Raw genomic sequence first — 26,795 nt, 5'->3', positions numbered from 1 at the left:
CTTTCTACAGCAGTTCTTTGGCTGAAGAGAACAGAAACAGTTTTCTTTTCTAAATGGTAGAAGAAGAGCAATTTTCCTTTTTGGGTAGAGTTGGTTGGAAAGTTACAAAACCTCATTACTTAGATGAGCTTTATGCTTTCAACTAATAATTGACAATTTCTTTATTCCCATGTATTTCCAAGACCTGCTAGTAAAGGACAAAATCAGTATTCCTATCTAGTATTAATTAATTTGTTACTAAGTGTGTGGAAATACTAATTAAATAGTCTAAATAGCTCATTTACACACATATAGAATATAGTATTTTTTAAGACTTGTGATGCCCTGCATGAGCAAGTTCTGTGTATGTCAGCAGAGCAGGGACCTCATCAGTGGTTTGAAACTGAGTCATTGTGATTTGTTTATGTAACATGTTTCTGTTTTCAGGTTTTCTGGCAAATATGCATTGGCCTTGTTACGTTTACCATAAACATCCAGATAATTGTTAGGTAATGAGGGAAGTACAAATAATGTGGAAAAGCAAAACAAAGCAACTGTTGTAGCATAACTATTGTGGTTCTGTTTTATTAGTGTCCTTGAAGCACAAAACCCAGGTCTTATGTATTTGACTTTGAATGGACTCGTAGCTTTCATTACCCAAACGAAAACTGCCTTGCAGATAATCATGCTTTAGTTTTGCTTTGGTGCTCTCTGGCTCACAGAAAAGAAGGTGGTGTGTATAGGTGGGATATGGAAAGGTGTCCACATGACTTGGTTTGCTTTTCAATTCAGATTGGAGTGCAAACAGAACAAAAAAAAAAGAAAATAAATGCATGAATAAAGCTCTTTTCTCCAGTTACTGTCACTATGAAACTAACTCATCGTTTCTTTTCAACTGGACTAAGTTAAGGGGTGATAGAACCACTCTGGTTTGGATTTGGGGTGAAGAACAAGCCCTTGTTGTGTAAGGAGCTCCCTGACATTTTGGGCAGGAGCTGTAATGAAAGCTGTGCCTGCTCTGTGTGCACTTGGAACTGAAAGATAAAACTGACTGTACATTTCTCTTCAAAAGGCATGTCAAGCTCACTTGCTTCCAGGAAGGAAAACCACTGCTTTTGAATCTGGCATACCTTACTTGTCAAATCGTGCCAGTGTGTGGACTGGAGAGATATTTTTTGTGGCCTGATAATTGTAATTGGTAAAATACCCCTGGTCTGCAGAATTCTGAAACTTGGTATTACTGAGACTTGGAGCCCTGGGCTCCTGCATCTCCTGCTGCACCTGGAATGTGTGGACATTTGGAGTGTACACTTTCTGTCTGATGTGCTGCTCTCACATGCCCTGCTCTCTTGAAATTCATGAGAAATCAAATGGATGAGGTCATGAAGGCAGTGCTACCAAGCTGAAATCAGAAGTTAGGCTGTAAATTGTAGGGCTGGTAGACAAGCCACGTTTCACTGCAGTTCAGCTTGGAAGAATCTTCCTACCATCTAGAAAAATCTAGACTTTCTAGACATCCCTACCTTGTACAATCTTTTCCTTCCCAATTGGGCCATCTCTTTAATTTTGACTGGGTTCATTTTGGCTGGCATTAGCAATACTCTAGATTATGCAAACAGTGTAGCAGTCACTTTAAAAATAATAATAAAAATAATAATAATAAAAATTAAAAATCAGCATTTTTCTCCTTTGAAACCAGGCTTCTTCTTTCTTTATAAGAATGGTGGTGGTGATGTTTATGCAGTTGTGGTTTGCAGAGGCACCTGGAGGAACACCGTGTTCCTCCTCCCAAGTTTCAGAAGGATTTTGGGGGAGCAAAGTGCAACCATGGTGGTATAGCTTTAATTTCCTCCAGACAGCTCTACAGATACAGAATGAGATATCTAAGTCTCAGGGGTTGTAAATAGCTGCAGAAATGTGGCAAAGATAATTTATTGTTGTATCTTAATTAAAACTATAATTAACAAATAAACATTTTGCTAATAACATGCTAACAAATTTTCTGAAAGGTAATATAATCAGAGACTTGATTCCTCTTTTTCATACCCTTTACAGTCGTGTGTTTCCATTGGCATAAATGAAAAGACTTGTAGGATTGGTTTTGGGGGTTTTTTCTTGATATTATCATAGTTAGACTCAGGACCATAATTTCTAATTAAAGACTTGAAAGTTTCTTGGACCCAGAGCAGCTATTGGCTTTTTCTCTCCTCTGTGTGTGTGTTGAATGATAGTAAATGTTCTGTCTGTGGTGCCTTTCTGCAGCCTGAAGTCAGAATATGCAGATTTTTTTACATGCTTTTAGCAGAAATAGAAGGGCTAGATATCTGTCTTGCACTACAGTAACAGTAGGAAATATAAAAATAATAGTGAAGTATTTCATGGTGGCTCAGTCAACTGACAGCTAGAAATTAGCAGTCCTTTATAAAAAAAGGAAAATGTTGCCTCCCAAGATATTTTTACATATATTTTGAAGCAGGAGAAAACTTGGGTAACATTGGTGCATTTGTACAGCAACTGCAAGCACAAACTGGTAAATCAGATTTTTTTTCATAATCTGATTTTCACAGATTATTTAGTTTTAAAAATATGATTGTGCAATTAAGCCACTTAGTACTGTTTCTTTTAAAAATCTTTTACATTTCTAAATAGCTTTGTGATCCTGAGCAAACTGGAGCTCCGGGAGTGTAATACATATTTATTAAATGTTTTGGCCTGTAGAAAATGTTTTCAAAGGCTTTGTTCTCCCACAACATTCTGCAAGTACACACCAATAAAAGCATCATGCTCTGACTGCACGGAGCTAAGAAAAGAAGTGACCTGGAGGAATTAGAAGAGGTGATAGAAGGACATATTTTTGGCTGGCAAAGTCAGGGCTTCATGTTTAATTTACAAAAACATTAAACTTTTCATGTTTAATTTAAGGAAACAGTAGAATGTTGGGATTTATAATCCCAGTGATGCTTTGTCAGTGCTACACGGTGGTAGTGGCAGGGCTGCCGTTCCGGGCTGCAGATGTATGGAAACATTTTACTAAAAATGCCTTTATTTTTGTCACTGGGGGGGGAAAAAAAAGGAGAAAACAGCTAAGGCAGCAACAACAAAAACAAGACATTAGGCATGCACTACTAGTCTAGCTAATTCTAGGGGTGCTATTAGCAGACATTTAGGCAAATCTATTAACATTTAGCATCAGCACAAATGCGATTACATTCCTACTTTTCCTGTTTCTGGCAAAATATGCATGGCCATTCAAGGGAGGAGAAGGATATTGAAGCCGTTTGTTAGGTAGTACAGCTTAAATGGGGAAAGAGGTTTTAGATAATTAAGTTGAAGGAGAAACTTGACTCAAAAATGTTACTGAAAAAGGGAGTGAGATGTCCTGAAGAATGATGCTCATCAAGTGTTTTGGGTGGCATGTTCTGTGCATCACCGCCGATTTTCATTTTTAAACAAATCTTAAGCTTTCAACTTTTATATTTAACTCTTCCTTTGTTTTAATTCTTGGAATCTGGGAATACCTTCTCCAAATCTATACAAGATAGTCTTTTTTTAACAGCATCCATTGTGCAGTTTAAGTTAAAAATACTTTAAAAAATGTTTTTTGTCTTCTAAGATATACCAGGCGACCATACAGCAGGACAGGCTGAAGTGTAGTAGCTGCAGTAATTGTCTTATTTTTGACAGTGAAAAAGGGCAAATGCTTTATTATAAGACATAAAAAAATCAATAGACTACACATATTGTAATGTGCTGCTGTAAATGGGAAAATTCTTCCTGACTCTAGGTTAGTTTTTTTGTGGGTTGACTGACATCGTATATTATACAACAGAAAATTCCTCTTCAACTTTACAATTGAAAGAAAATATTTGGAAAAACAGTTGTCATGGGTTTTAATTATTATGATTATTTTTTTTTAAGCACTGAAGGGCTCAACATTTTTTAAATGCCTGGCCGTGTGGTCCTTATAAATTTATCATCACCCATATTATGTTCCCTGTTTGAAAAAAAAAATCCAAACAAATAATGATTATTCAGCTGTTGCTATTTTTAATAATTTCAGTTTGTATTTCATTGGTTTTCTTCTTCTTTGAGCTACCCAAGTAGCAACTTGATATCAGGAAGGAGAATTTGTGAGCCAAAATAGAGGAGTCCCTGTGTGCACTGAGTTATTACAGATACTTCTGTTACCAGCTCTCCCTGCTCCTTTCCTCAGTGCCTCTAAATGGGGTTAATTTAGTGTGGCCTCTTGGTTCTTTGGAGACCCCAGAGCTCCCAGGGACATCCATAATGCCTGGTGCCTGCTCAGGCCCTCCTGGTTTTTCCAGCTGTGTAAAGTATTAATTTGTGGAGAAATGATTTCTTACCAAGAGCAGCGTGAATCCTTTTTCTACAGTGAGAGTACTCCGTGTTAACTTCTGCTTTTCTGTCCCCTGCTCCAGTAGATGGGCAGGCCTGATTTTCATCTCCATCTCTCATTTTCAGTTCTGTATTTTGACTTTAATTGATAGAGTTGCAGCAAATGAAATACCGAGTTCTGTCCAGGGTTTTATAATGTTTGTTCAGAAACACCTTGTGTTGTAGGGCTGTGCTGTTAGCATGTCTGAGGTCTATTGTAGCAGAAAGTCGGGGATTTTGACTCATTTTCCAACTCTACACTTTTGTTCTGTCCTTTCCACCTTTACTGTTGTGTTTTGCAAGACTTTCCCCCACCCAGCACCCTTTGAATCCTCCAGCCCCACGGGAAGCTTTGTGACTCAGGATAAGCTGGGTGTCAAGGGCTGTCACCTGGAGGGGCCTTTGGCCAGGAAAGGGGGAACCCTTTGGTGTTGTCACCATCTCCTCGCCAGCCTGGGCTGCTTGGTGCTCTCCCACCCCTCCGGGGAGTCAGAGCGGGGACTTGGCTGTGGGGAGGAAGGGATGGTTCCTGATGCGGGAAATGGGGGCAGAAGCTCAGAGATGTCCCTGTGAGCCCATGGCGGTCCCAAATTTCCTGCAGCCACGGAAGAATACAGGGGTGTTGAGAGCTAGGGAACGAGGAGCTGGAGAGTTTCTGAGCTGAAGTGAGAGGCCGTGCACTCCCTGCAGCTTCTCTCACCTGAGCCTTCTCCAGATGAGCCCCTGGCTTAGGTCTTTATTCACATTTTTCAACTTTGTTTGTATTACTAAATTCAGTAGAGCTTCTGGGTATAAAATGCTGTAGCCGTTCTAATATTTTTTAGCAAATATGCTGCACTTGCTTGTTTAGTTGTTTAATTCCTCAAACAGTTGCTTTGTTTTATACTTTTTTTTTCTTTTTTTTTTTAGTAATTTCTTCTTGTTCTGTGAGGAAGGCAAAAATCACATTTCTATGAACCAGATACTTTGTTACATTAACACATATTTTGTACTTAACAAGTACAGATTTAAGTGATTATTTATATAAAACGTGTGAGAATAAATTCTTCCTGTGCTTGTCTCTTGAGACTTAAATTCACAATTCTGAATTTTTCTACACACAGCAGTTAATGATTTAATTTGTATTGGTGGCAGTTTAAATCCTGTCACTGCTCAAATGGCATTGACTGCTGCTACAAAAATACACAACCACAAAATAATCCCAGATTGTTGTTTAAAAAAAAAGTAAACCAGATTTAAATACTTCATTTCTCAATTAGATATTAATCTTGTAAATGGAACTGTTTGAATGTAAGAGAAGAGTAAACAATCCATTCTTACAGAATCTTTCAGTGCATCTCTCAAAGTCAAATATGATCTGGAATGCTAATGTTACATTTCTGGGTTTCAAAGGATTTTGGGCCTTTTAAGCTGTCTAAACTTTTCTCTGCTACCTTTTGACACATTTTGGGAAGGCGTAATGAACTTCTGTTGGAGGCAGCGGGATTCGGAAGTGTTCAACAGTGTCAAGCACAATGCCAGAAAGAGTGCAAAGTCTTTTCAGTGATCATAACAAAAGTTGATCTAGAAGTCCTCTCAATGTTTTACTCCTTTTGTTTTTTTTTTTTTTTTTTTTTTGAGGCATATTTCCCATAGGAGCTGATTTTCTTCCAGCACATTGCAGTGTATTTTGGGGGTTGTGCTGACAACATCATAGAGACCCCAGAAAATGGAACCCACCTTAGAGCATGGGACTGAAGTGGTTGCTAGCTTTAAAATCTTTGAAGAAGAGGAGACTTTGGAGAAAAATACTCATTCTAATGAGAAGGGATAAAGTGCAGTCCTCCCCACGCTGCTGAATTGCAGCACCCAGTTAAACCTCTGCATGTAGGGTAATCATTGGCAGAGGCAGCAACAATTGGAATTATCACAATGTCATAATGGCTTTCAGCTGCTCCTCTGAACCTGCTTGGTGTCTACAGGAAAAAAAAAAAAGTTAAACCAGTAATTTTTCTTTGTAAGAACTCAAAGCATAGAATCTTAACCACACAGGAAGTTTGAAATGTCAGAGTGATTCTGTTGTTTTGATCACTCGGGACCTGAGCAGACACAACGATGGTGGTGCTGTACCTGCTGTCTTTAGGGTGGCCAAACTCCAGAGAGGTGGTCATACCCCAGGCCTTGGACAATGAAATAGTCCAGTCCACTGGAGTGTTCCTTCATTTGGGTCACCTTGTTAATAGTGACAAAGCCATTGCCACCTGTAGTACATCCTGGGTTGAGTAACTGTCAAGAAGCAACAACAACGAGCAGGTTATTGCAGAGAGGCATCCCTTAGGTACTTTTAGGTTGGGGACAAGCAGTGAATGGGTTTGTTCCAGGAAAATGTTGCCAATTTTCACTTCTTTGTATAGATACTTAAATCTGACCGTTGCTCTTGTTAGAGGTTGTTGGAGTTGAAGGCACAAACTGAGGTTTGACTTAGATCATGGAGGCAAACTCTTGGCCAGTGTTCTCATTCTGCATGTTCTGATATCAGAATAGTCTGCACTCACTGGTGTCAGCTTTTCCTCAGTGATGGACCTGTCCTGTTAAACATAATATCACTCTAATAATGAAGCCTCCTTTCAGCCTGCTCTGTTGGATCTATGGTAGAGGCAGAAGATAAATAAGAATGGCTAAGTTTTAATAAGACTGGGCAAAGAATGAACTGGATACTTGAAACATTTTCTGTCCTAATAATTTCTGTAGATAGGGAGGATATTGCTATAATTGTTAATGACTTTGGGGTTTTTAAACCCATATCAGAGGGGTCGTTACTCTAACAAAATCTTAATCAAGTCTTTCAGTGGCACTATTGAATTTTAAAAGTTAGTAGTTACTGGTTACAGCATGACTTCGTTAGTATACAGGAAAATCATTCTGTGGTGATTAACATCTATTCACATCTTGGAATGCATTATAGGCTCTAAATTATCATAGAAATTAATGCAATCTTCTTAAAAGGGTTTAAAATATGGTAATAGATACAGCATACTAGCACCTGCAGCTCAAGGTACCAAAGTTATTAAAGTTGGATATAATTATATTTATTTTGCAAGCATCTAAATGAGGGGGAGAATAAGAAACAAAGTTTAATAAAAATTGAAAAGAATAGGCACTCAATTTGAGATCAAGACAGATTTTAAAAATTTTCTTTCATTTAACAAATACGTTGATATTTCTGATGCATATGAAATACTTTGTCCATTTTAAAGCTTGAAACCTGTGGTAGAATTGTGATATTCCTTTGTATTAGTGAACTCAACTGGGTTTCTTGTGATTTACACCAGTAAATCAAGGAGGGAAAGTTGTTACACAAGTTTAATTTTTCAAGGCTGCTGCTTCTCACCTGTGCACTGTGCACATATTTTTGAAGGGTCAATTGCAGATTAATTTTCCAGTGGTCTAACAGAACAGATGTATGAAAACAAAATATGGCAGCTGCTTGCAACTCAGATTCTGAGTTAGCAGAGAGCAAGCAGTGGTACCTCCAAATGAGCAGGTACCATTAACTTGGAGCTGATGCACTGTAGTACTTTGCTTATTTAGAGATGTGACGTGTGGATACAGAAATAACTGATCTAAACTTGACTTCAGTTCCCATTCTGCAATTAAATTAACAGAACTAGTGAAAGGTTATGATTAGTTCCCCCATGTAAAAGAAAAATATGTATTTATGTGTTTCTGTTGAATATCTGTAGTATAATAAGTAAATATCTCCTCATTCCTTATCTCCTTATTCTTTAGATGTTTCATTGGGTGAATCCCTGCCTATCTTTAAGATAACAAGAAGACACGCTGACATTTGATGGCAGTGTTCATTGTGCATAAAGTGGAGTGTGTACAGCACATCAAGTGCAGAGTTGGAATGCCAAGAGAGATTTACAGATAACAGAAATTAGCAGAAAACGCTCCTTATTATCAGTAGGGGAAGAGCTGTATTTGAAATGACAGCCAGATGCTTGTTTACTGTGATTAGAACCTTAATGGTGATATTCTGTTTGCAGCTCTGGGTGCGTGGCAGCCACTGAGGTCGGGGGGATTTTGGGGAGACTTCAAACGTGGCCTTGCTTTATTTACTTTTATTTTTCCTGACGTAAAAGGACGTCTGCTGCTCAGGGTGCCAAACAGTACAAAGTAACACAAAAATGGGAGCTGTTTAGTGGCCGGTTCTGGCTTTGGGTGAAGGGAGTGTTGGGATATGTGTGTTCTACCAGATGTGGTACAGGAAAGCAAAATCTTTGCAGTATCATTAGATTATCATTCACAAGTACTTCTGTTTCAATTTTCTCAACAGTTCCTCCAGCATTAGAGGCTTTTAAGCATCTGTTGATATTGTATGATGATCTTAATGAGATAGAAAAACAAGTGTTTTCTGCATAGGAATGAGCTCAGAATATTTTTGTCCCATTTGGAATCAAGTTAGAATTACAATTCAGTCCTTATGTAGATATCCTTGTCCAGCTGTAACACTTGAGATTTACTTTAGCTTTAAGTTTGAGACTGAAGGTAAGCAGTGGAAGAGAAAAGGGAATAAAAATGAAGGGATTAAAAAAATACCGACACACCACATCCCACAACAAAACAGAAAACAAGCAAAGCCAATACACAGTGTAATTACTAATTCATTCAGAAATGAAAGTCATGGGTTCTTAAAGTGAAGTGACCAAAACCAATACCTAAGAGTTTGCCAGGCAATAACAGTGGTATTTGTATCTCTTTAACTGGCTTTAACCTTTCCCTTTGTGTGGAACTATTACAGAACTAAAGGAGAGAATATTTAGGGAGACAGGTGTGTGTTAGCTCGTGGTTTGCACCGTTTTAATGAGGCCAAAGCAGTAAAGACTCCCAACAGCTCCTGAGGTGTGGATGATGAATGGCTGTCTTCCACTGATGAAACACAGTGTTGTGCTCAAAAATATGAGTTGCTGTTTAAATATGAAAATATTAATTTATTCAGTTAGGAACTATTCTTGAATGATTTATTCCTTCTCAGGAATATGTGTGCAAATGTATTTGAATAAAAATCAAATAAGTTTTGCTTCTTGGCAGGAGGAAAGTTGAAGTGGCTGGATTAGAGAAAATGCTTTTAAGGTGTGGTAGATTTGGAAATAAATAAATAAATATGTGCACAATTGTTCAAATACATTTACTTTAGGGAGTTTAGGCGTGTCTCCAGTAAATTGATCATTAATCACATGTAGCAAAGTTAAAATGAGAATTTAGCAATGGCCAGCTGTGCCATTTTGCTAATGCAAGGTTAAATATGTGGTGGATAAGTAAGTGCTAGTTTTAGTGGAAGTGTGGATATTAATTATTGCCTATTGATTATCCTTAATGGCTTCATTTATTCAAGGTGTTTGTCTTACTCCATGTGGTGGAAATCTACCATGCATCAAGAATATAATTGAAAGATGGTGCTTAGGGTTTCTCATTATGGTCCTTATGATTTCTTATTTTAGGCCTTAATTTTTTCCATTTTGGTCCTTTTTATTCCCTTGAAAAGCATCTGAAGTAACAATCTGAGAGTGGACAAGCAGCGAGTCCCCTGCTTCACATCCAGGTACGCATTAAAGTTTATGTACCAAGCTGCAGTATCTAAAAATAGAGTTGGTAAACACGTGTATGATTGCTGAGTGTATTCCTTGGGGAAACTGAAGTTGCTTAAGAAAGGGATAGAGCTCCTCTTGCACACAGGAGCACTCCGAGAAATAAATCCCATGTAGTTACCTTCCCTTCACTCACAGAATCTTCACATACCATTTACAGGAGAAAAAACACTGTCAAAATAAAATAGGTGTTACTTTCTGTGACACACGGCTACATTGTTAGTCTGAAAGTTTTATTAACAGCTCACATTTATATATTTTTATGATACTTTTAAAATAGTGAGTTATGAACGATTGAAAATACCCTCCAGCTTAATTGAGAACCATTATGTCTAGTAATTGCCAGTGATTTCAGAAACAGCCGTTGTTCTCTGGCCTATTAACATAATTTGAATTTTTTATTGCACTTCATAATTATCTGTTGGAGTTAAAAAACAGGCCCATTTACTGAAGTGTTTAAGAACAAAAGCCCCAAATGGGCTGGATTGTGATGTATTATTTCTATTAACCGACCTTGCTGGAACCGTTTTGTACATCAGTTTTTGATGGGGTCGTGACTTGTGATAGAAGAGGAGGGTGGATTTTCTAGTTTTCGTTTCACTAAGTGTAGGTAAAAAGGCATCTTTTAAAATTGTCTTTGACTCTTCCTTACATATCTACTCCATTTAGTCCTCAATACCACTTTAACATGATTTCCATGATAGCTGAGAGAAGCACTATTTCAGTCTTACATACTTTACAAATTTTATCTGCTCACTGTTGCAAGTTGTCAAAGACAGAAGGAACTTGACCCCTGCTTAGATTATAACATTTTTATATCAGGACTCCGTTTTAGTTCTGTGATTTATAGTGAAAACAAGTTCCTTATCTCTCTCTTAGATTTCTGTGTACTGCAATAAAAGAAATCACTGGTTTTTCCAACCCATGCTCACATGCAGCATATGTGATATAAATGCCTCCAGTGACAGGAAGATCTCCTTGTTGTTCCTATTTCTGTCGTCATTCTTTGTAGAAAGGGTTTTAAGCAGGTTTATCTTCCTTGAGTGTTTAGACCTCGAGCCCCCATGTAATCTTCTCAATTAGTCCCTGGGGCTGTGGAGAGACAGCAAAGTGAAGTTCTCTTAGCAGCTAAAATTGCAGGTTCATGTTAAAACTAAGCTTTTAAACAATCTGGTATTGGAGGGGGGAAAAAGAGGAAAAAAACCCAGATGGAAGTCCTGGACTTTTGGCTGATGGTAAAGATAGTGAAATGTGTGATCAACTTTTCAGAGAATTGTTAACTAAATTTTTTTGTAATCCCTGGCAGGTGACGTCACAGGGTGTGTACACTGCTTCTCTCTATAGTGATCCTCTCTGTCCCACTAATTTCATCTACATTCTCCTAAAATCCATCAAATGCTGTGTTCAGTCTTTTTTGGGCCCTGATGGAAAGCCTGAGAAGATCTGGGGGACAGAGGACGTGGGGGTGGGCAGAGAAGGGACCGGCTGCAAACCACTCTGACCTCAGCCAGTTGCTTATTTAGGGCATCCAGCTGTTAAATGACTTCACCATCATCTGTTGCTTCCTTCTGTGGCAGAAACATTTTACATTTCCCTTTATATCCATAATCAGAAAGCACATACCAGGAAACTGGTACAGCTGTTGGGGGAAAATGGTACCGAGGAGAAGAGAACTTTGCTTTGAGCAAAGAGAAGCAGCTCCTAAGCAGGGTTTGTTTGTTGTGTTTGGTTTCATTTTGGAGGAAATACTTTTCTAATGAATTGACAGAGCCCAGCTGTAAGCCTGAATTCCAGACATGAGGTTTCTGCAAGCTCTGAGTAACATCCATGTAGCTGAAAGGACTGTAAAAATCCCATGAACGTGTTGACCAATGGCAAAATTTAGATTTGAATAAACCCAGAGCTTTCTGAGGATTAAAAGGGCTTTTTTTTTTTTTTTTAATTATTATTTCTTCAGGAAAGTTTTACATAGGTGAGGTGGAATGAATGGGAAATTTCTTAATATGTAAGTGTTCTCCCATCATTAAAAATGATAAAATAAATGTTATATAAGTGTGATTCTTCATGCTTTAGTGCAGGAGGCAACTTTTGGATGACTAGGAAAGAAAATCACACATTATCTTTTGTTGTTAGTTAAGCCTAAACTAGGAATCTGGAATTGTTCTACTGCCTCTATGATAGTTTTTACAGTGAGCTCCTGACTGTTGTTGCTGAAGAGGTCCTTACATCACACTGGGAACTGGACTAACTGGGTTTGCCTTGCAGGACATACTTTTTAATACCTTCTGCTTGCTTGTTTATTTGGGTTTTTTTTTGGTTTAGTGACATCAATATCAAGTAAAACATATATATTCTCATGAGTAATGAGAATTCTTTCCTGAAAATAACTCTTAAAATCAACTCTTAGTAGGGTTAGGACACCACGTATTTTAATGTGCATACAAATATGTACTTGTGTTTTGTCTATATATTTGTATGTGTTCATATAATATCCATATATGCAGTATACACCCGATTGTCAAATATTATGTGGATTTTTTTTCCTATCACTTGCAGCAGAGTAAAGGAAGATCTTTAAACTGGGGCCTGACAGACCCCAGTGAAAAGTTTTGTAGGCGTTGTTTGTAAAACCAAGTCTTGCTGTGCAGAAGAAAAGTCAAAGTTTTAAAAATTTTCCTTGTGTTATGCACTGTAAGTGTCTGTTGGTTCAGTTGTAGGTCAGTATTGTTATGTATTGCAGAGGATGTTGTTCTTCCCTGTTTCTCTGCCTCGCAGCTTGCAGGTGATGGCAAGTAGTGCCAAATTAGACATGATGTGACCCGAGATCTCTGTGTGATTGTTTCATCTGGATGTGAGAGGGAAGCTGTCAGTGTGATGAGCACGGGACCAAGTTTTGCACTGAGACAATTGATTTTCTTCATACATTTATTTGTGACATGCAGTTATAAACACAGCAGTTGAGCCACCTCTTACCTTAAAATTGCGGTGTAACCGAATATTTAAATTAATTAACCGGAGTTCAGAAATTCAGACGAGTTAGAAGTTGCTTTTATGGTGTGGATACCAGACTTCAAGGGTGAAAAAGAAGCAATCCCAGATATCTTAAGTAGTTTTTAATGTTCTCTGTCTCCATTGATAGCCTGAATTTTTGACAGCAGAAGCATACACAGTTCATCTTCCCTGACTGCTTTCTCCATAAGTCTTCGACTGAGTTTAGTTATGACTTATAGCTTGAGCATGGCATTTGGGAAAAACAGAAAAAGTAGTATAAATGTAAATGTGAAGAGCTGCAGCTCATTCTGTTTTTGAAATTGTTGGTGTGAAAAGAACTCAACAGTGTTTTATTTAAACAAGGTCTGCTTCAACCTTGATTGACTTGCAGTAAATTGCCTGGTACGAGAGGCAAAAGGAAGTGGATAGAAAAATGGCAATCAACACCAAATGTTTCACATATTGATTGACAAGCACCAGAGATGTGCTAGAGTAAGATAAATTGGCTAACAGAGCCCATCTTGACAGCTCCTGAGATGGGAAAATTGTTCCTGTTAATTTGCTGCTGGGACCTTGTCATTTATGGGGATATATATTTGAGTGCCTTCTAATGGTGTAAACAAACTTTGGATTCCTAAGTAGCATATTTCAGCTTCAGTTGCTTTAATTTCTCTCTGTCCATGTATTTCTGAGCTGTAGTTGTAAAGTGCTTTAAGATGGAAAAGATGAGAGAAACTGTCATTATTTTAAAGATACAGTTCGTGCTGAAATACAGGCTGGTACGTTCAAGCTATTCTGTAGCCTGTTTGATTTTCAGTGGGGTTTTTGCTTTACTGAAAGGCATGGAACAGAGCCCATTTGTTGTAGAACAACATGAAGAGCATGTGTCTTTATTCCTTCATTCTGGCAACTTTATAATGAAAAGATTTCTTACCTTTTTAACATATCTAGTTTTGTGCTTCCAAATGCCTTTTAATCAGGTTACAGGGTTTTTTTAGTACTGCAGAGTGAAGATCCCTTTTCCATATAGTAGCCTTTCCTGTCTGCAATTTCTTTTCATTAAAAGGAAATTTTATCTTTTTAATTTCCTGTATTGCTCTCCCAGAGTGCCATTAATTATGGCAATATACAACTCTGGTAAAATAATTAATGGTCTGATAGCCGTTGTGTTGCAATCTCCCACTCAGAGGTTTTATTTTGGCTAAATCCTTCCACATGAAGTGAAACTTGACATAAACCTTCTCACTCAAGAGTAAACATTTTTCAATTCTCATAAAAGTAAAGCGAGCAGATTCCAGTACTCATCTAAGGTGTGGCCCACAAACAGTAAATGATATTTTTCTTTCTTCCATGGTTTATTTTTTGTTTCTTTATTTGAGCCTTGTTCCCAAACTCTGAACTAGAAATCAGCTTCACAAAGCTGGAAATATTTCGAACCTTGTTCAATGCTAGATGAGGGGGATATTTTATCTGCTTACTTGTAAGTGGTTTGGTAGCTTGTCCATAATCCTGTGCTGGAGTACTTTCTGTATTCCATGTCTTCTTCAGGGAACAGTTCGCTCTACCAGAAGACATCAAAGATTTTAAAGGCCTAATTATGCCCAGCTGCTTATTAGTGGTGGTGTTTTACTTCTCCTTTGATTTTAAACTGCAGTTTAGATCCAAGCTGTGTTCCTAGACCTGAGCACAGTGGATCATCCTGCACTGAATGAACACAGCAGCCTGGTATTCCTGTCAGGAAAAGACTGCTGCTGGGGGAACTTCCCTCTGTGCAGAAGCTTTTCAGGCCTCCAGAGTGAAATCCTGGCTGTGCTGAAGGCAAAAATTCAGTTTGCATTGGGTTACAGGGAGCTGAGATTTCACTTTGGTTTGCAGTGAAATGGTTGTTCATTCCTGAAGGAGGACGTGCCACAGAGCCTGGCAGCTTCTTGTCAGGGCACACAAATGTTCAGTGGAAAATATCCTGACAGTCCAAAACCACCCATTAAATGTTTAAGAAAATGAGATGTTTAACTACCTGAAGCACAGTAAGACACAGGGATGTTAAATGCTGACACACTAATTGTGTCTTGGAAAATTCCACCAGTGTCAGGAAGGACTGAAAAGTCAAACCTTTAGTTTGTTTGTACACCCAAAACTCCTACTAAGTTAATAAGGGTGGTATAAGAAATGCAAGAGTGAATCTTGAGAGAAGAGACCAGATGAAGCAAGAAAAATTTAATTCTCAAGATAATATCATGTAAATGTAAGTATCAGCATCAAGAGTGATGGAAGATTAATTCCCATCGTCCTGATGCTTTTCTGGCTGCACCTCAGTATCTCCCAGCACTAAAATAAAAACACCTCCAGAGTGTGTCCCAGCAGTGGAATAGCAATAATTCCGAAGGGTGTTCTCCACACATTTAGAAAGCAAATAGAAACACCATATTGAAGCTGTAGGTGGAACTAAGAAAAGTAGACTTTAATAGCCTGAAGCAGAATTAGCCAGAATTTAGGGCTGACACGTGATAAGGGCAGATTTTAAGCATATTATTAAAATTATTTGCCCGTTTACATAACATGGATCACGCAAAGCCTTGTTTTTATTTCACATTCGTTCACCAGAAATTAGAGTTGCTTTTCTTAGTAGGCTGCAAAGAGTTAACACAACCCCCCTCATCATTATCCAACTCCCACCAGTCAGTACTAACTATGTTCAACTTTTGCAGAGTTCGTTAAATAATTACAGGTTGGAGTTTTCTCATGTTTGTTCAAGATGTTATTTTTCCCACCTATTAGTGGCTCCCGGCACTTGAATCTCTTAAGTGTTGCAATGTTCCTGAAAACAAATGTCTCTAATAGACATAAAGCCAACATCATTCAGGAGGGTACACAGTGGAGATGGCAGGAGTGACTGTTTTAGAAATATTTAGAATTTCAGTAAAATAAGGTGAAGGTAAACAGAAGGTGTTTATGGTTAGAGGAAACAAGTTTGCAGCACAGCAGAGTCTGAACTCCCGGTGTCCCTGGAGTCAAGATCAAATCAACTACTCCTGGATTTATCTCAGGAGGTAGATTTCAAAGGGGGCTGGTAATTACCTACCTAGGACCTAATTACAACCCCTTCATCAGTGGAATTCCCTGACATGAATGCTGAGCTGATAAGATTGATAAATAGGGCATTTTCTTTCTTCCCAATTTTGCAAAGCTGCACATAGTTATTAAGTTACTATAAAGGTGTAAATTCATTCACATATGGCTGTGAGTCTTCCACTAAGTTGCTTCTCAATACATTCCTGATCTTAGAACGTTATTTTTGTCCCACAAGGAACAGGCAGTTGATGAGTTGTTATAATTTAATGTTAGTTATAGTTAGTTCAGTAGAACCTTTTTTTTTTTAGGGAAGTCAAGTTAGTGCAGGTTGGTGTGAGTTTTGCTCCTGTGGATTTGTCTCTGTTTCTACTGCCTGAATCAGAGGTAGGGTAATATTAGAGAAGACGTTTTGACTTTATGAGTGATGGGAAAAAATCATTGAAACAAATTACTGTTTTCCAGCTATGAAGGTATCAAACATATGCCAAGTAATCAGCTTGCTAGTGTAATAGGTTCATGAAGGAAAAGGGTTTTCTAATCTTATTCACTGGTGTTTTTCCCAAGACAGCAACAGCTTTTATAAAATGAGACTTGTAACTTCTCATTACGGAATCTAATCTGCCCAGAAGACATTGAACAGCTGCAAAACCCTAACATCTTCTAGCTGTAAATTGCTTTTATTATTTATCTTTGTTTAACTAAAAAAGAAAGGGGCATCAGATGATTTAACAAGACAAGAATTAAATGACATTAGCTTTTGACAGCAGCAAATTATTCCTTTACATACTGAATTGGTTTAGATAATTTTAAAGTCATGACTGTCTCCTTATTTTTAATATCCAAATTTCGTAAAACTGATACATTTTGTAGATGGATTGCTTAGAAAAATTGATTTAACTCTAACACTGGAAGTCAGAAGTGATTGATTTCCAAGTTAGTCTCATTCTTCCGCATAGATTTTAGTAATGATAATATCTTGCATCGGTACAGTGATTTTCATATTCAAAGATTACACATGTGCAGTACTTCAGAAAATATTAACCACATACAGAGGTCACATGGTTAAGGAACATAACAAAGCTTGAACAAGCTTGTGGAATGGATCTGTAATAAAACAGAGACCAAGACTAGCTGGTGGTTCTTCATCTGTCCCCTTTCTATTATCTACAGTTCTCAAACTGTATTCCTGGGTGTGCAGTAAATGGTTTTACTTGAGAGAACAGTGAACAGAAACATATGAATATGAATATATTTAAATGTTGGAGGCTTTCTTCTTAACATAAACCATTTTAAAATTTTTCATAACAAGTTTTGAGAAAACTGGTTCACTGTTATGTAAATCACAGGTGATGACTTCCTATGTCTAGATCTCTTTTTCATCACTCTCTTAATTTTTTCAGAGCTGTCCTCTGTCTTTCCCTGGTATGATATGATGGTAGCAGCTTCATCCTCAGCTGCCCTGACTATCATTTTGATGCAGAGAAAATACCTAAAATCAGCAAACAGGTCTGGGCAGAAGTATCAGCCCTGGGCTTTTAGAAAGACCTCGTTTTCTCCTTTGACTCTTGTGAAATAGGCTCTGTGAAAACCTTTTTCTTAGCTTGGCTGGTTTTGTGCCTGTTTGCTTTCAGAGATAGGAGCTTCAGGAGCACTGGAAGTACCTTTCTTCGGTGATAACTCCCTGTCATCCAAATCCTGATTTATATCTTTCTCTTTTGCTGTTTTAAAGTGTGTTTGCCTTAGAGAAAAAAAAAAAAAGCAGCAGGAGTTTAGGCAACAGAAAGCAATGATCACAGTTTGTTGGATTTCTTTCCCTCTTTATCCCTGAGTACTTCATTTGGGGTTTTTGTCTTGTCAACTGGAAGTGCAGCCTGCTGAATGGAGGGTTTCCCGAGTGCTCTGCATGGCTGGCTGAGCACTGCTGCCTGCTGATGGGGTGACGTTGGGTGCTGTGCCTTGTCTCTCTCCTGGGAGCTGGCAGCACAGGATTCTTGGCTCTGGGGGGAATAACTTTCTCCCCTGAGCCCAGCTTTGCCTGCTGAGGCCCTGCCAGCCTCTGTTGAGTGGAAGCACAAGTGCCAGTTCAGCTCCAAAATCATAGATGTGTTGCCCCGCCCTGCCCTTGTCAATTAAATGTAGTAATTTCACAAAGTGCGAAATATTTGTATTCCCTATGCCAGTAGGAGCAAGATGTATTTAGCTTATTAAATATAACTCTGCATGAGAGTACCCAGGCCATTGGTGAGCCATGCTTTGCGTTTATTTTGGAAGGAGATATTTTTTTTTCTCTTGCAGAAAGCAGTTCTGGTGGGGAGGAAGAGGAAAGTTTGCTGAATGTGCTGTACCTCAGGAAAGTTTCACCTCCATCAGCTGCCGGCTTACTTTATAGTGCTTTGCACTGCAAAAACATGCATCTTACGTTATCTAGTTGTTTCCTGACACATTTAGCAGCATTTCTCACTCTTTAAAGTGCTGACAATGGAGGTGCTTCACTTAGGCTGACTTGCAAACGTAGTGAGAAGGCGTTGAGCGCTGGAGGAGGAGAGCGGTGAGCCTGTTACAGGGTCCTGCCTGTGGTCCTTGTACTGATTCTGTCCAGCCTTCCCACTGTTTCCTGATGGAAGGGAGCAAAGGAGGAGGATATATGATCCTTCCCTTTAATCACCTCTCGTTAATATTCAGCCAATGCCATTATTAGATAACCTTCTCTGTATAATTTTAGTAAATACGAGCAACACAGCAACTGCAGTTAATGATCCTGTCCATCATTTAAGTCACTAACATAATTTTATGGGATTACTTCACACAGGGTCCTATACTTTGTATTGGTGTAACAGGAACATCAGCAGCTTCAATCAGTAAATGTCAAAATCTTGATTGCCAATTAAGTGTTTTACACGGCACTTCTGATGCCATCACTTATGGAGAAACAACTCATCTGCTTTCACTCTTTACTTCCTTAGCTTCCTGCATTAATACTTTAATGCTACTACATCCTCCAAAGAGTTTTTTAAAAAGTTAGCATAAGGTTTCCCTTCTTTCTGCAATCTGATGTGTCAAGGACTGAACAGTGAGACATTGATTTGTGCATTTTTTTCTTATCTCAGTCCTTATGACCAGATCTCCTCTTTGATTGTGTCTCTTATTTATGTGTATTCATGCTGGAGTGATTGCAGGCAGTCTTTTTTCCCTTTTGATTTTTTTCCTTCTGGTGATGGTTTTGGTCCTTCAGGTCAATGGCAACCAAAGTCTCTCTTCTCCAGATGTGTTATTGTGATTAAGATGAACAGAATTTTAGCTGTCTTACAGATTTCTAGGTTTGAAACAGTCCTCTCTGTCACCCCATTGCTGCGTTGCACCACGACCACACATGGCAGGCTCTGCCTTCTTCAGCCTCTCTCTGCCTGTGAAGTTGTCCTTAACAAGGAGATTAAAGGAATTCCTCACACCAGTGTCCCATCTGCATCCCCAGCGTTTGAGCAGGCCCTCCTGAAGGTGGCTGCAGAGCTTGTGGCATCATTAGGAGCTCTGAGCGTGGCCGGGTTTCTGAATGCAGGTTGTACAGCAGATTTTAAGCCTTTAGGACCTCAAGTGTAGCAGTAATTGAGGAACAGTTCCATAAAAGCTCCTGGGCTGATGTAGAAATGAGAAATTGATTTAAAAAAAAAAAAAAGGGAATTTAAGTTATTAGAGGATAAATAAGGCCCTTGCAGAATGAGGTGCCCCGAGGCATGGAAGCCCAAAGCTAGCCCAAATTTGAATGAAGGAGAGTTACTAAGTTTCTTCCTTCACTCTAAACAGTAAAATAAGATAAATGACAGGAGAAAGGAAGGGGAGAGGAGGGGAATTTTTTTTTCCCCTTCTTGAATGCCTGATCTTTTTGAAAAATACCTTACAGATGCTGCATTCAGTATCTTGCAAGTCTTTTTCATGCATGAATATGTGCAGTATGAACATGCATATGAACAGAGGTTGGAAGAAGAGCTAATACATTTTCCTATTGAAAATGGAATACCTCAGCTTTATGTCTGGTTTCCCTTTCTAGCATTTGTATCTGTTCTTTCTTTGAGTATGTTACACAATTACATTATTGCCATCACTGGAAGTATCCATTACATAGGATTTCTGTCAATGCACAGCTAGATAAAAACATTATTCACAGAAGCTTTAACATATTAATATATGAAGACTAGACACAAGTTGTAGGAACTTCTCTTGACATTGTGATTTAAATGTTGAAAACAGCAGTGTAATAGAACACTGATGTTACCAGACATTGCAGTGTCTCCCACACTGCAGGGTATTGCAAATCCCACTGGGAAATGATGCAAACTACGAACCAGTTCAAGAGATGGGGGGGAGTTCACAATACAACTGCTGAGGTATCTGTAGACACATGAATGGGTCTGACAAGGAGCTCAGGTTTATAAAACCTGGAAAGCTTAGTGTGTCCTTCTGAATGGTTGATTGAACTTATTTGACCAAGATGTTTGTATTAGACAGTATGGATTTTTCTCATTATTTCTCACTTAAGAGTATATAGTAACAAATAAATTGCATGTATCGTGCTCTTTAAAGCCTAACTGATTAAACCACACTTCTCCTTGGTAGTTTCACAACCATTCTCTCAGCTGTGGCACTGCAGATAGTTACCCTTTAGATTAATTTCCTAAGGCAACAAAGCTTAATAGTGTCTTTCTGTTCCTCTTCAGTAATTTTTCGACTCAATTCCCACCAAATTTTACAAAAGATGGGATAAATATTGTAAGATATTCTGAGTGTTTCAGGAGCTGAGGGTAGAGAGAGAAGACATTTTACTAGAGCCCCACAACAGTAGAGGGAATGGCTGTAGTGGGAGTTTAATGTTCGGTAGATGCCAAAAACCAGCTTGGTAGAAAGATGGGGAATGCCCCAACCACAAGAAAAGTTTTAATCAAATTCGGCAGCTTATTAGGAAATCTAACCAGAGGGCAGATTGGCAATAGGTTCTGGTGCTCACAGACATCTATGTTTTCCAATTGACATGTGCTTGTGGACAGATCTTCCTCAGGAACCAACTTCCCACCAAAATAATGCAACATTTTAGCAGCTTCATACCTTCTGTCTCCTCTAACTACAAACAGAGCTGTAGTAACTGGACATTTTAGCTTTTCTTCAGGGATTTGGGCTGTGTTATTTCACAATGCTAACAATGTGATTAGCTTTCCTGACAAAAGAATTCTTGTGCTGTTTTTTTTTAATTTCTCAATATACTCTGCAAAAATGTACCTAAATTGCTCTAAAATACTATATGCAGTTTACACAGAAGGAGAAAATCTTCTCCTTCATCTCATACCGTCACATGTCCCACAGTTTTATAATACAGTAATACATTTTCATATGGTACACAGAGTAAATGCAGATTTAGAATTTATAAAGCTGCTTCTTTCAACTTCACAGTGTTGAAGCAGAGCCAGAATATGTGAAAATTAAATGCACACAGTGGGCACAAGTGTCACATTCCTGTCAGAGGTGTGTCAAACCTCAGCCTCTCTGTGTCTTTCCAACATAGTGCCAAGAAATAATCAAACCTGTCATCTGTGTGCATTTGATGGAATGGATTGGTGTAAAGTTATGGGAAGTTCACAAAAGCAAAGAATACATAAATATGAGCATTGTTGTCGTCGTTGACTTGCTGCCATTAGTTTAGTTGACCAAAACCATGTTGTTACAGTGGGCTGAGGTGTATTGTACCCACCAAGGATTGGGCTGCAGGGTTGGAATTAAACTGGTGAGCTGGGCAGGAAATTTTGCCCCTCTGCAGGGCACAGGAAAACAACAGGAGCGAAAGAAAAGCAAAACTTTGAGTTGCCAATCCACATTCCAGCTTAGCCCATCTCTAAAGTGGAATAATTGCCTTTCAGTCCTGTTGCTCTTGTCACATCTGCCAGTGGGTTTTGGGAAGATCTACAACATCACAGGAAGAACCTCAGCCCTTCTATGGTTCTTGTTACATGCCCCTGAGAGATTCCTGTGCTGGAGCAATTTTCCTGGTTGGGGAAAAAAAAAAAAAATCAGCCCACCACCATTGTTATAAGAGATTTACAGATGTGATGTAATTTCAGGAATTATAGTTCTCTTTCTCAAAAAAATCCCTATTTCTGTGAAATGTTTTCCTGGTAAAATATGGAGCTGCTGCACTTGCATTTTGCAGGATGTGAGAGTGCAGTGAGGGGGCCTTTCAGTGTCTGGTGGCCCAGTGTGGCAGTGCCCATGTGGAGCAGGACAGGACCCTTCTGTCCAGGGGTGGGCAGTGGCATTAACCAGCATCTGTTCACCTGAGGAGCTACAAGCCAGTGCTGCAGGGGGAATTTTGGGATGAGTTCACAACACAGCTGCTCACAGTGCCGTGAATGTGATACAAAGGGACAAGCTGGTAGCAGTGGAGAGGCTGAGGGGCTCTGCACAGCAGAGGTGGGATGGAAGGATGGGCAGTCACGGTGCAATTACTTGGCTGTTGTTTTTTTTTTTCATTACATTCATTGCTGATCTTTGATCCCTCTGTCCTCTTTCCCAGGTCGTCCCATTCCACCTACATCCTCGTCCAGCCTTCTCCCATCTGCTCAGCTGCCCAGTTCTCATAATCCTCCACCAGTTAGCTGCCAGATGCCATTGCTAGACAGCAACACGTCCCATCAAATCATGGACACCAATCCTGACGAGGAGTTCTCTCCTAACTCATATCTACTGAGAGCATGTTCAGGCCCACAGCAGGCTTCCAGCAGTGGTAAGAAAATTGCAAACATATGGAGTTTGTTTGTGACATGTTTTGTGCCAGTTTTATGCCTTTTTTTTTTTTTTCCTTTAAATTTGCAAATGTGTTCTTGCATCAGCACAAAATTGAGAGCATCTGTGGAAATGGGGCAACACAATCTCACTGGTTTATTTCATAGAAACTTTTCTGGAAACACAATACATTGTGTGTGGTTTTACTTCATTTTACTGCAGAGGGATTTTTAGTTTTAGGTATGTTACAAGCAGTGTAAAAATATTATTGAATTCTTGACGTCAGAGGGATTTATTTTTCAAAGGTGGTTTCGTGCTCCCTGATGTATCTTGTGGGAGAGAGATGTACACACAATGGTTCTTTTTCCTGCATGGACTAATCTAATATCTCATTTGGTGATGAGGTTCTGTATCTCAAAATGCACGTTGCTTCTGCCAGTCTGTGTCTGTTCTTGTTTCTGAATCTGTCTGATTCTATACTTACAGTGTCACATTTAACTAAGATCTGCTATTTTTCAGCAAATTAATTCTTTTCTTTCAGGACACTGTTTTAGAACATTTGCAGCTCTATCAGTCATGGAATCTGTAGTGCTGAGGGTTTTCTTTCTTTTTCTTTCTTTATTTTTTTAAATATAGAATTTTTTTTAAATTTTATTTTTATTAGCAGGCAATGACTTGTCATTTTGACAGCCGAAAACTGAGGAATGAAAATGCAATCCCTTTTTTAGAAATAAAGGCAAAACAAAGGAAGGCTATTATAGCACCTTCTATTTTCCTTTTTTTTTTTTTTTTAAACACAGATATATGTTGTGCAGTTCCTGTCCATTTAAACTAAGTTTATATCTTAGATGAGGTTCCTGATCTGCCTAAGGGGTCTCTTTCCTGTAACAATACAGCTCTGAACAGTGGTGTGGAACTGTTGGCCTTTGTGGGTGCTCACAGAATGACCTTGGCTCAGGGGTGTGTGATGGGAGGCTGAGACAATGAGCAGTGGAAAGAAAAGATTCAGAGGGGATATGAGGTAAAACTTTTTACCTAAGCACTGGATTAGAACAGGTGGCTCAGGGAGCCTCTGCAGTCTCTGCCCTTGGAGGTTTTCAAGAACAGGTTTGCTAAAATCCTGAGCTTGCTCTGACCTCAGAGCTGCCCTTGCTTGGCAGGAGACTGGACTAGGGACCTCCTGGGGTTCCTTCCATCCTGAATTATCCCTTAACCCCCTCGAGATATGTTAAAATATGATCACACAAAGAAATAATAATTCAGAGGTTGAGTGTACCTGTGCTTCTTTGCCACTTGAATTATGAGTGGTAAAAATGATGCTGGTTTTGAGGGGCTTTTAGGGTTTCAGGGGGATTTTGGGAGCTGCAGACCTCAAAATCTGTAATAGGCAACTCAGTAGAAACCATGGAAATGGGGAGTGGAGAAGTGGGTATGATTTATCTCTGAATCAGAGTAGCTCCATTCAGGACTCCTTTGAAGGGTCAGCTGTTTCTGAAGAAGGGGGTTCCAGGTGATTGAAGGGTCTTTGTGTTTTCCAAAGAGTCTCAGAAAAACCTGTCACTAAATGTTTTTTAGGAAGCTAAAGTAACATCGGGGTAAGAGGGAAGGTTCCTGCATGGTAAGTAGTTGTTTTAAAGACAGTAAGCAGAAGTTGGAGCTCCCCAATGAATTTTCATGGGACATGAAAACAGAGAAGAGGGTGAGCTGTGGGGGTACGAAAGGGATGGCAGGGTGCTGAGAGTGAGATCAGCCTGTGAGGAATCACAAAAGCAGCCGTGAGACTGAGTAACAGGGCAATGAAATGACAGAGGAAATTAGGGCAGAGAAATGTCACGTGATGTCCCTGGAAAAAGCAGCTCTGGTTCACAGGTTGGTGATGGACCATTACCTGTCCACAGTGAGGAATGTGGGGTGTGTTTGCTTCATCTCAGAGCTGGGAGCAGTGGGAGAATGTTGACAGCTGAAGAAAGGAATAAAGAACAAAAGAAGGAACATTGTCTAAAGGATGTGGTGGATCAAACATTTTGTGAGGGTTTTAAGGGAAATGGGAAGAGTAAATGGGAGAGGGACGAAAGAAGTAGAAGAAAATCAAGGTCAGGGAATGTGGACTGAAACAGAGACTTGGAGGATACTTGAGCAGTTGGTATTTGCAGCCCCTTCTGGGACTGAGGGAACCACGAGGGCTTTTCTCAGGAAGCCAAATGAAGGAAGTTGCAGTAAAACAACACCTGAAAATTTGATGGAAGAGCTCTTTTTGTTTCATTTTAAATAATAATCACTGTTTCTTTATATCCTTAAAAGCTTTCTGTTTGACAGTTGTTACTGTGGGCTGACCCAAGGAGCCTTTTTGCCACGCTCTAAGCATTGATTTGTTCATTCTACATCTTAGCATTTTCCCCCCAAATAGCCCATTTACTTCTTTAATAAACAGTCATATAATAAATATTGACTTTTAATTTTCAGGGTATAAGAAACAGGTGTCTGTTTTAGGGTTTTTTTTTTAATTTTTGATCACAGACACATGCATCACTATTTGATCAGCACTGAGTGTTCTATAGCATGAGCTCTTCTGGACTTAATGCATCCTCTGGAAATTAATAGTTATTTTCTAGTAGTATTGGTTTTTTTCTGTAGTTGTCACAATGTTTCCTTTGCACAGTTTATGAGAAAATACCACAGATAATGATATTTACAATAAATCTTAGCATTTTTTGTGTCTCATCATTAGCCTTGAAAGATTTCCAGAGCAGCTTTTACCATCTACATGATAGGGAAAGGTAGATCATGATCTGGTGGTAGGTTTTGTTTTTTCCTTTTTTAATTTTTTTTTTCACTAACATAGGTTAGTTCCTATGGAAACTTAGCAACATAGATGCAGACATCTGGCAGATGGTAAATAAATGTAAATATTTTGTTTGGATTTGGGGTTGGGTTAAAAAAAGAAGATTTATAGATACTTAGATTTAAGGCTTAGATCGCAGATAATCTGTGAATCATTAATAAATATTTGCTGGTGTTTTCTAGATCCTTCTTTAAACATTTCTATTTCAAAGTACGTGCTGAATATGAAATATTTGCTCAAGTCTTGTACTAATTACTTTGTTGAAGTGTCCTCTTGTTTGTCTGATTGTAGACTTATGCTTGCCTCAACCTCTACCATTACAGGTTAGCTCCTCAACAGGTTTAAGATGAATCTTTTTGGATATGAGGTGATGCTCATCCACATGTGCTGCCCTGTGCCCTTCACAGTAACCATTCTAAATATATATGGAAAAATCGTTTCCCTAAAAAAATTACCTAATCAAATCTTCTATCAAATGAGCAATCTATTGTTGATGTTATGAAGGCCTTTAATCCACAATAAATCTTTGTTAGAACTCATCAGAGCTCCCAGTTTGAGAGAAATGTGATTATGGCACTCTTAAAATGACATTACATCATCGGGGTGATTGGTTTATCATTTGGAGAAGTGGCATCAATCATAACCAGCATAACCACACAGTAAATGAATTCAACCTTTCTACTGCAGAACAATGACACAATAATTGCTCAAAATCAGACTTAAAATGAAATCAGAAAATGCACTTTCTTTAAATATGATGTTAACCTAATGGAATATATTATTAAAAATCATGTTTGAGGAAGTTCTGTGTAATTAAAAATATGTGAAAATGTATTCCTTTTTTCTCTCATTAGACCCTGATTTCAGTTGCAGAATCATTTTCTATGCAACAAGATATTATGCTGTTTTTAATTGAACTCCCATCACTTACATTGCTTGTATTTCTTAATATAATATGCAGCACAATTATATGTGATGAAGGACAAGAGGTTTTTGAAATCTGGTGCACCTGCTGATAGTATTTTGAAAAACACAAATATTATAGAAGGAAATGAGACCTTTTATCCTTGAAAAGTTAGTGGATTTTTTTCTTTTTCCCTTCTGAAAGAAGGTCAGTTCCA

At 38.6% G+C, this 26,795-nt stretch overlaps 1 protein-coding gene across 16 annotated transcripts in view; it reads left to right on the top strand.

Annotated features, from left to right (window-relative positions):
- TENM2 (teneurin transmembrane protein 2) overlaps positions 1-26,795 on the top strand; it is a 617,318-nt gene that overhangs the window by 374,011 nt on the left and 216,512 nt on the right. For 15 of the 16 annotated variants that reach the window (XM_050312365.1, XM_050312379.1, XM_050312377.1 and 12 more), the window contains one exon: positions 22,624-22,833. The exons of the other annotated variant lie outside the window; for it this stretch is intronic. In XM_050312365.1, the coding sequence (XP_050168322.1) occupies positions 22,624-22,833 (210 nt within the window). The remainder of the gene's footprint in view (positions 1-22,623; positions 22,834-26,795) is intronic. 16 annotated transcript variants of the gene reach the window in all.

The sequence above is a fragment of the Myiozetetes cayanensis genome, unplaced genomic scaffold, assembly GCF_022539395.1.
Source record: "Myiozetetes cayanensis isolate MyiCay16 unplaced genomic scaffold, myiCay2020 scf17, whole genome shotgun sequence".
Lineage (NCBI taxonomy): Eukaryota > Metazoa > Chordata > Aves > Passeriformes > Tyrannidae > Myiozetetes > Myiozetetes cayanensis.
The sequence above is the reverse complement of the archived record's forward strand: the minus strand, read 5'-3'. Positions and strand labels throughout refer to the sequence as shown.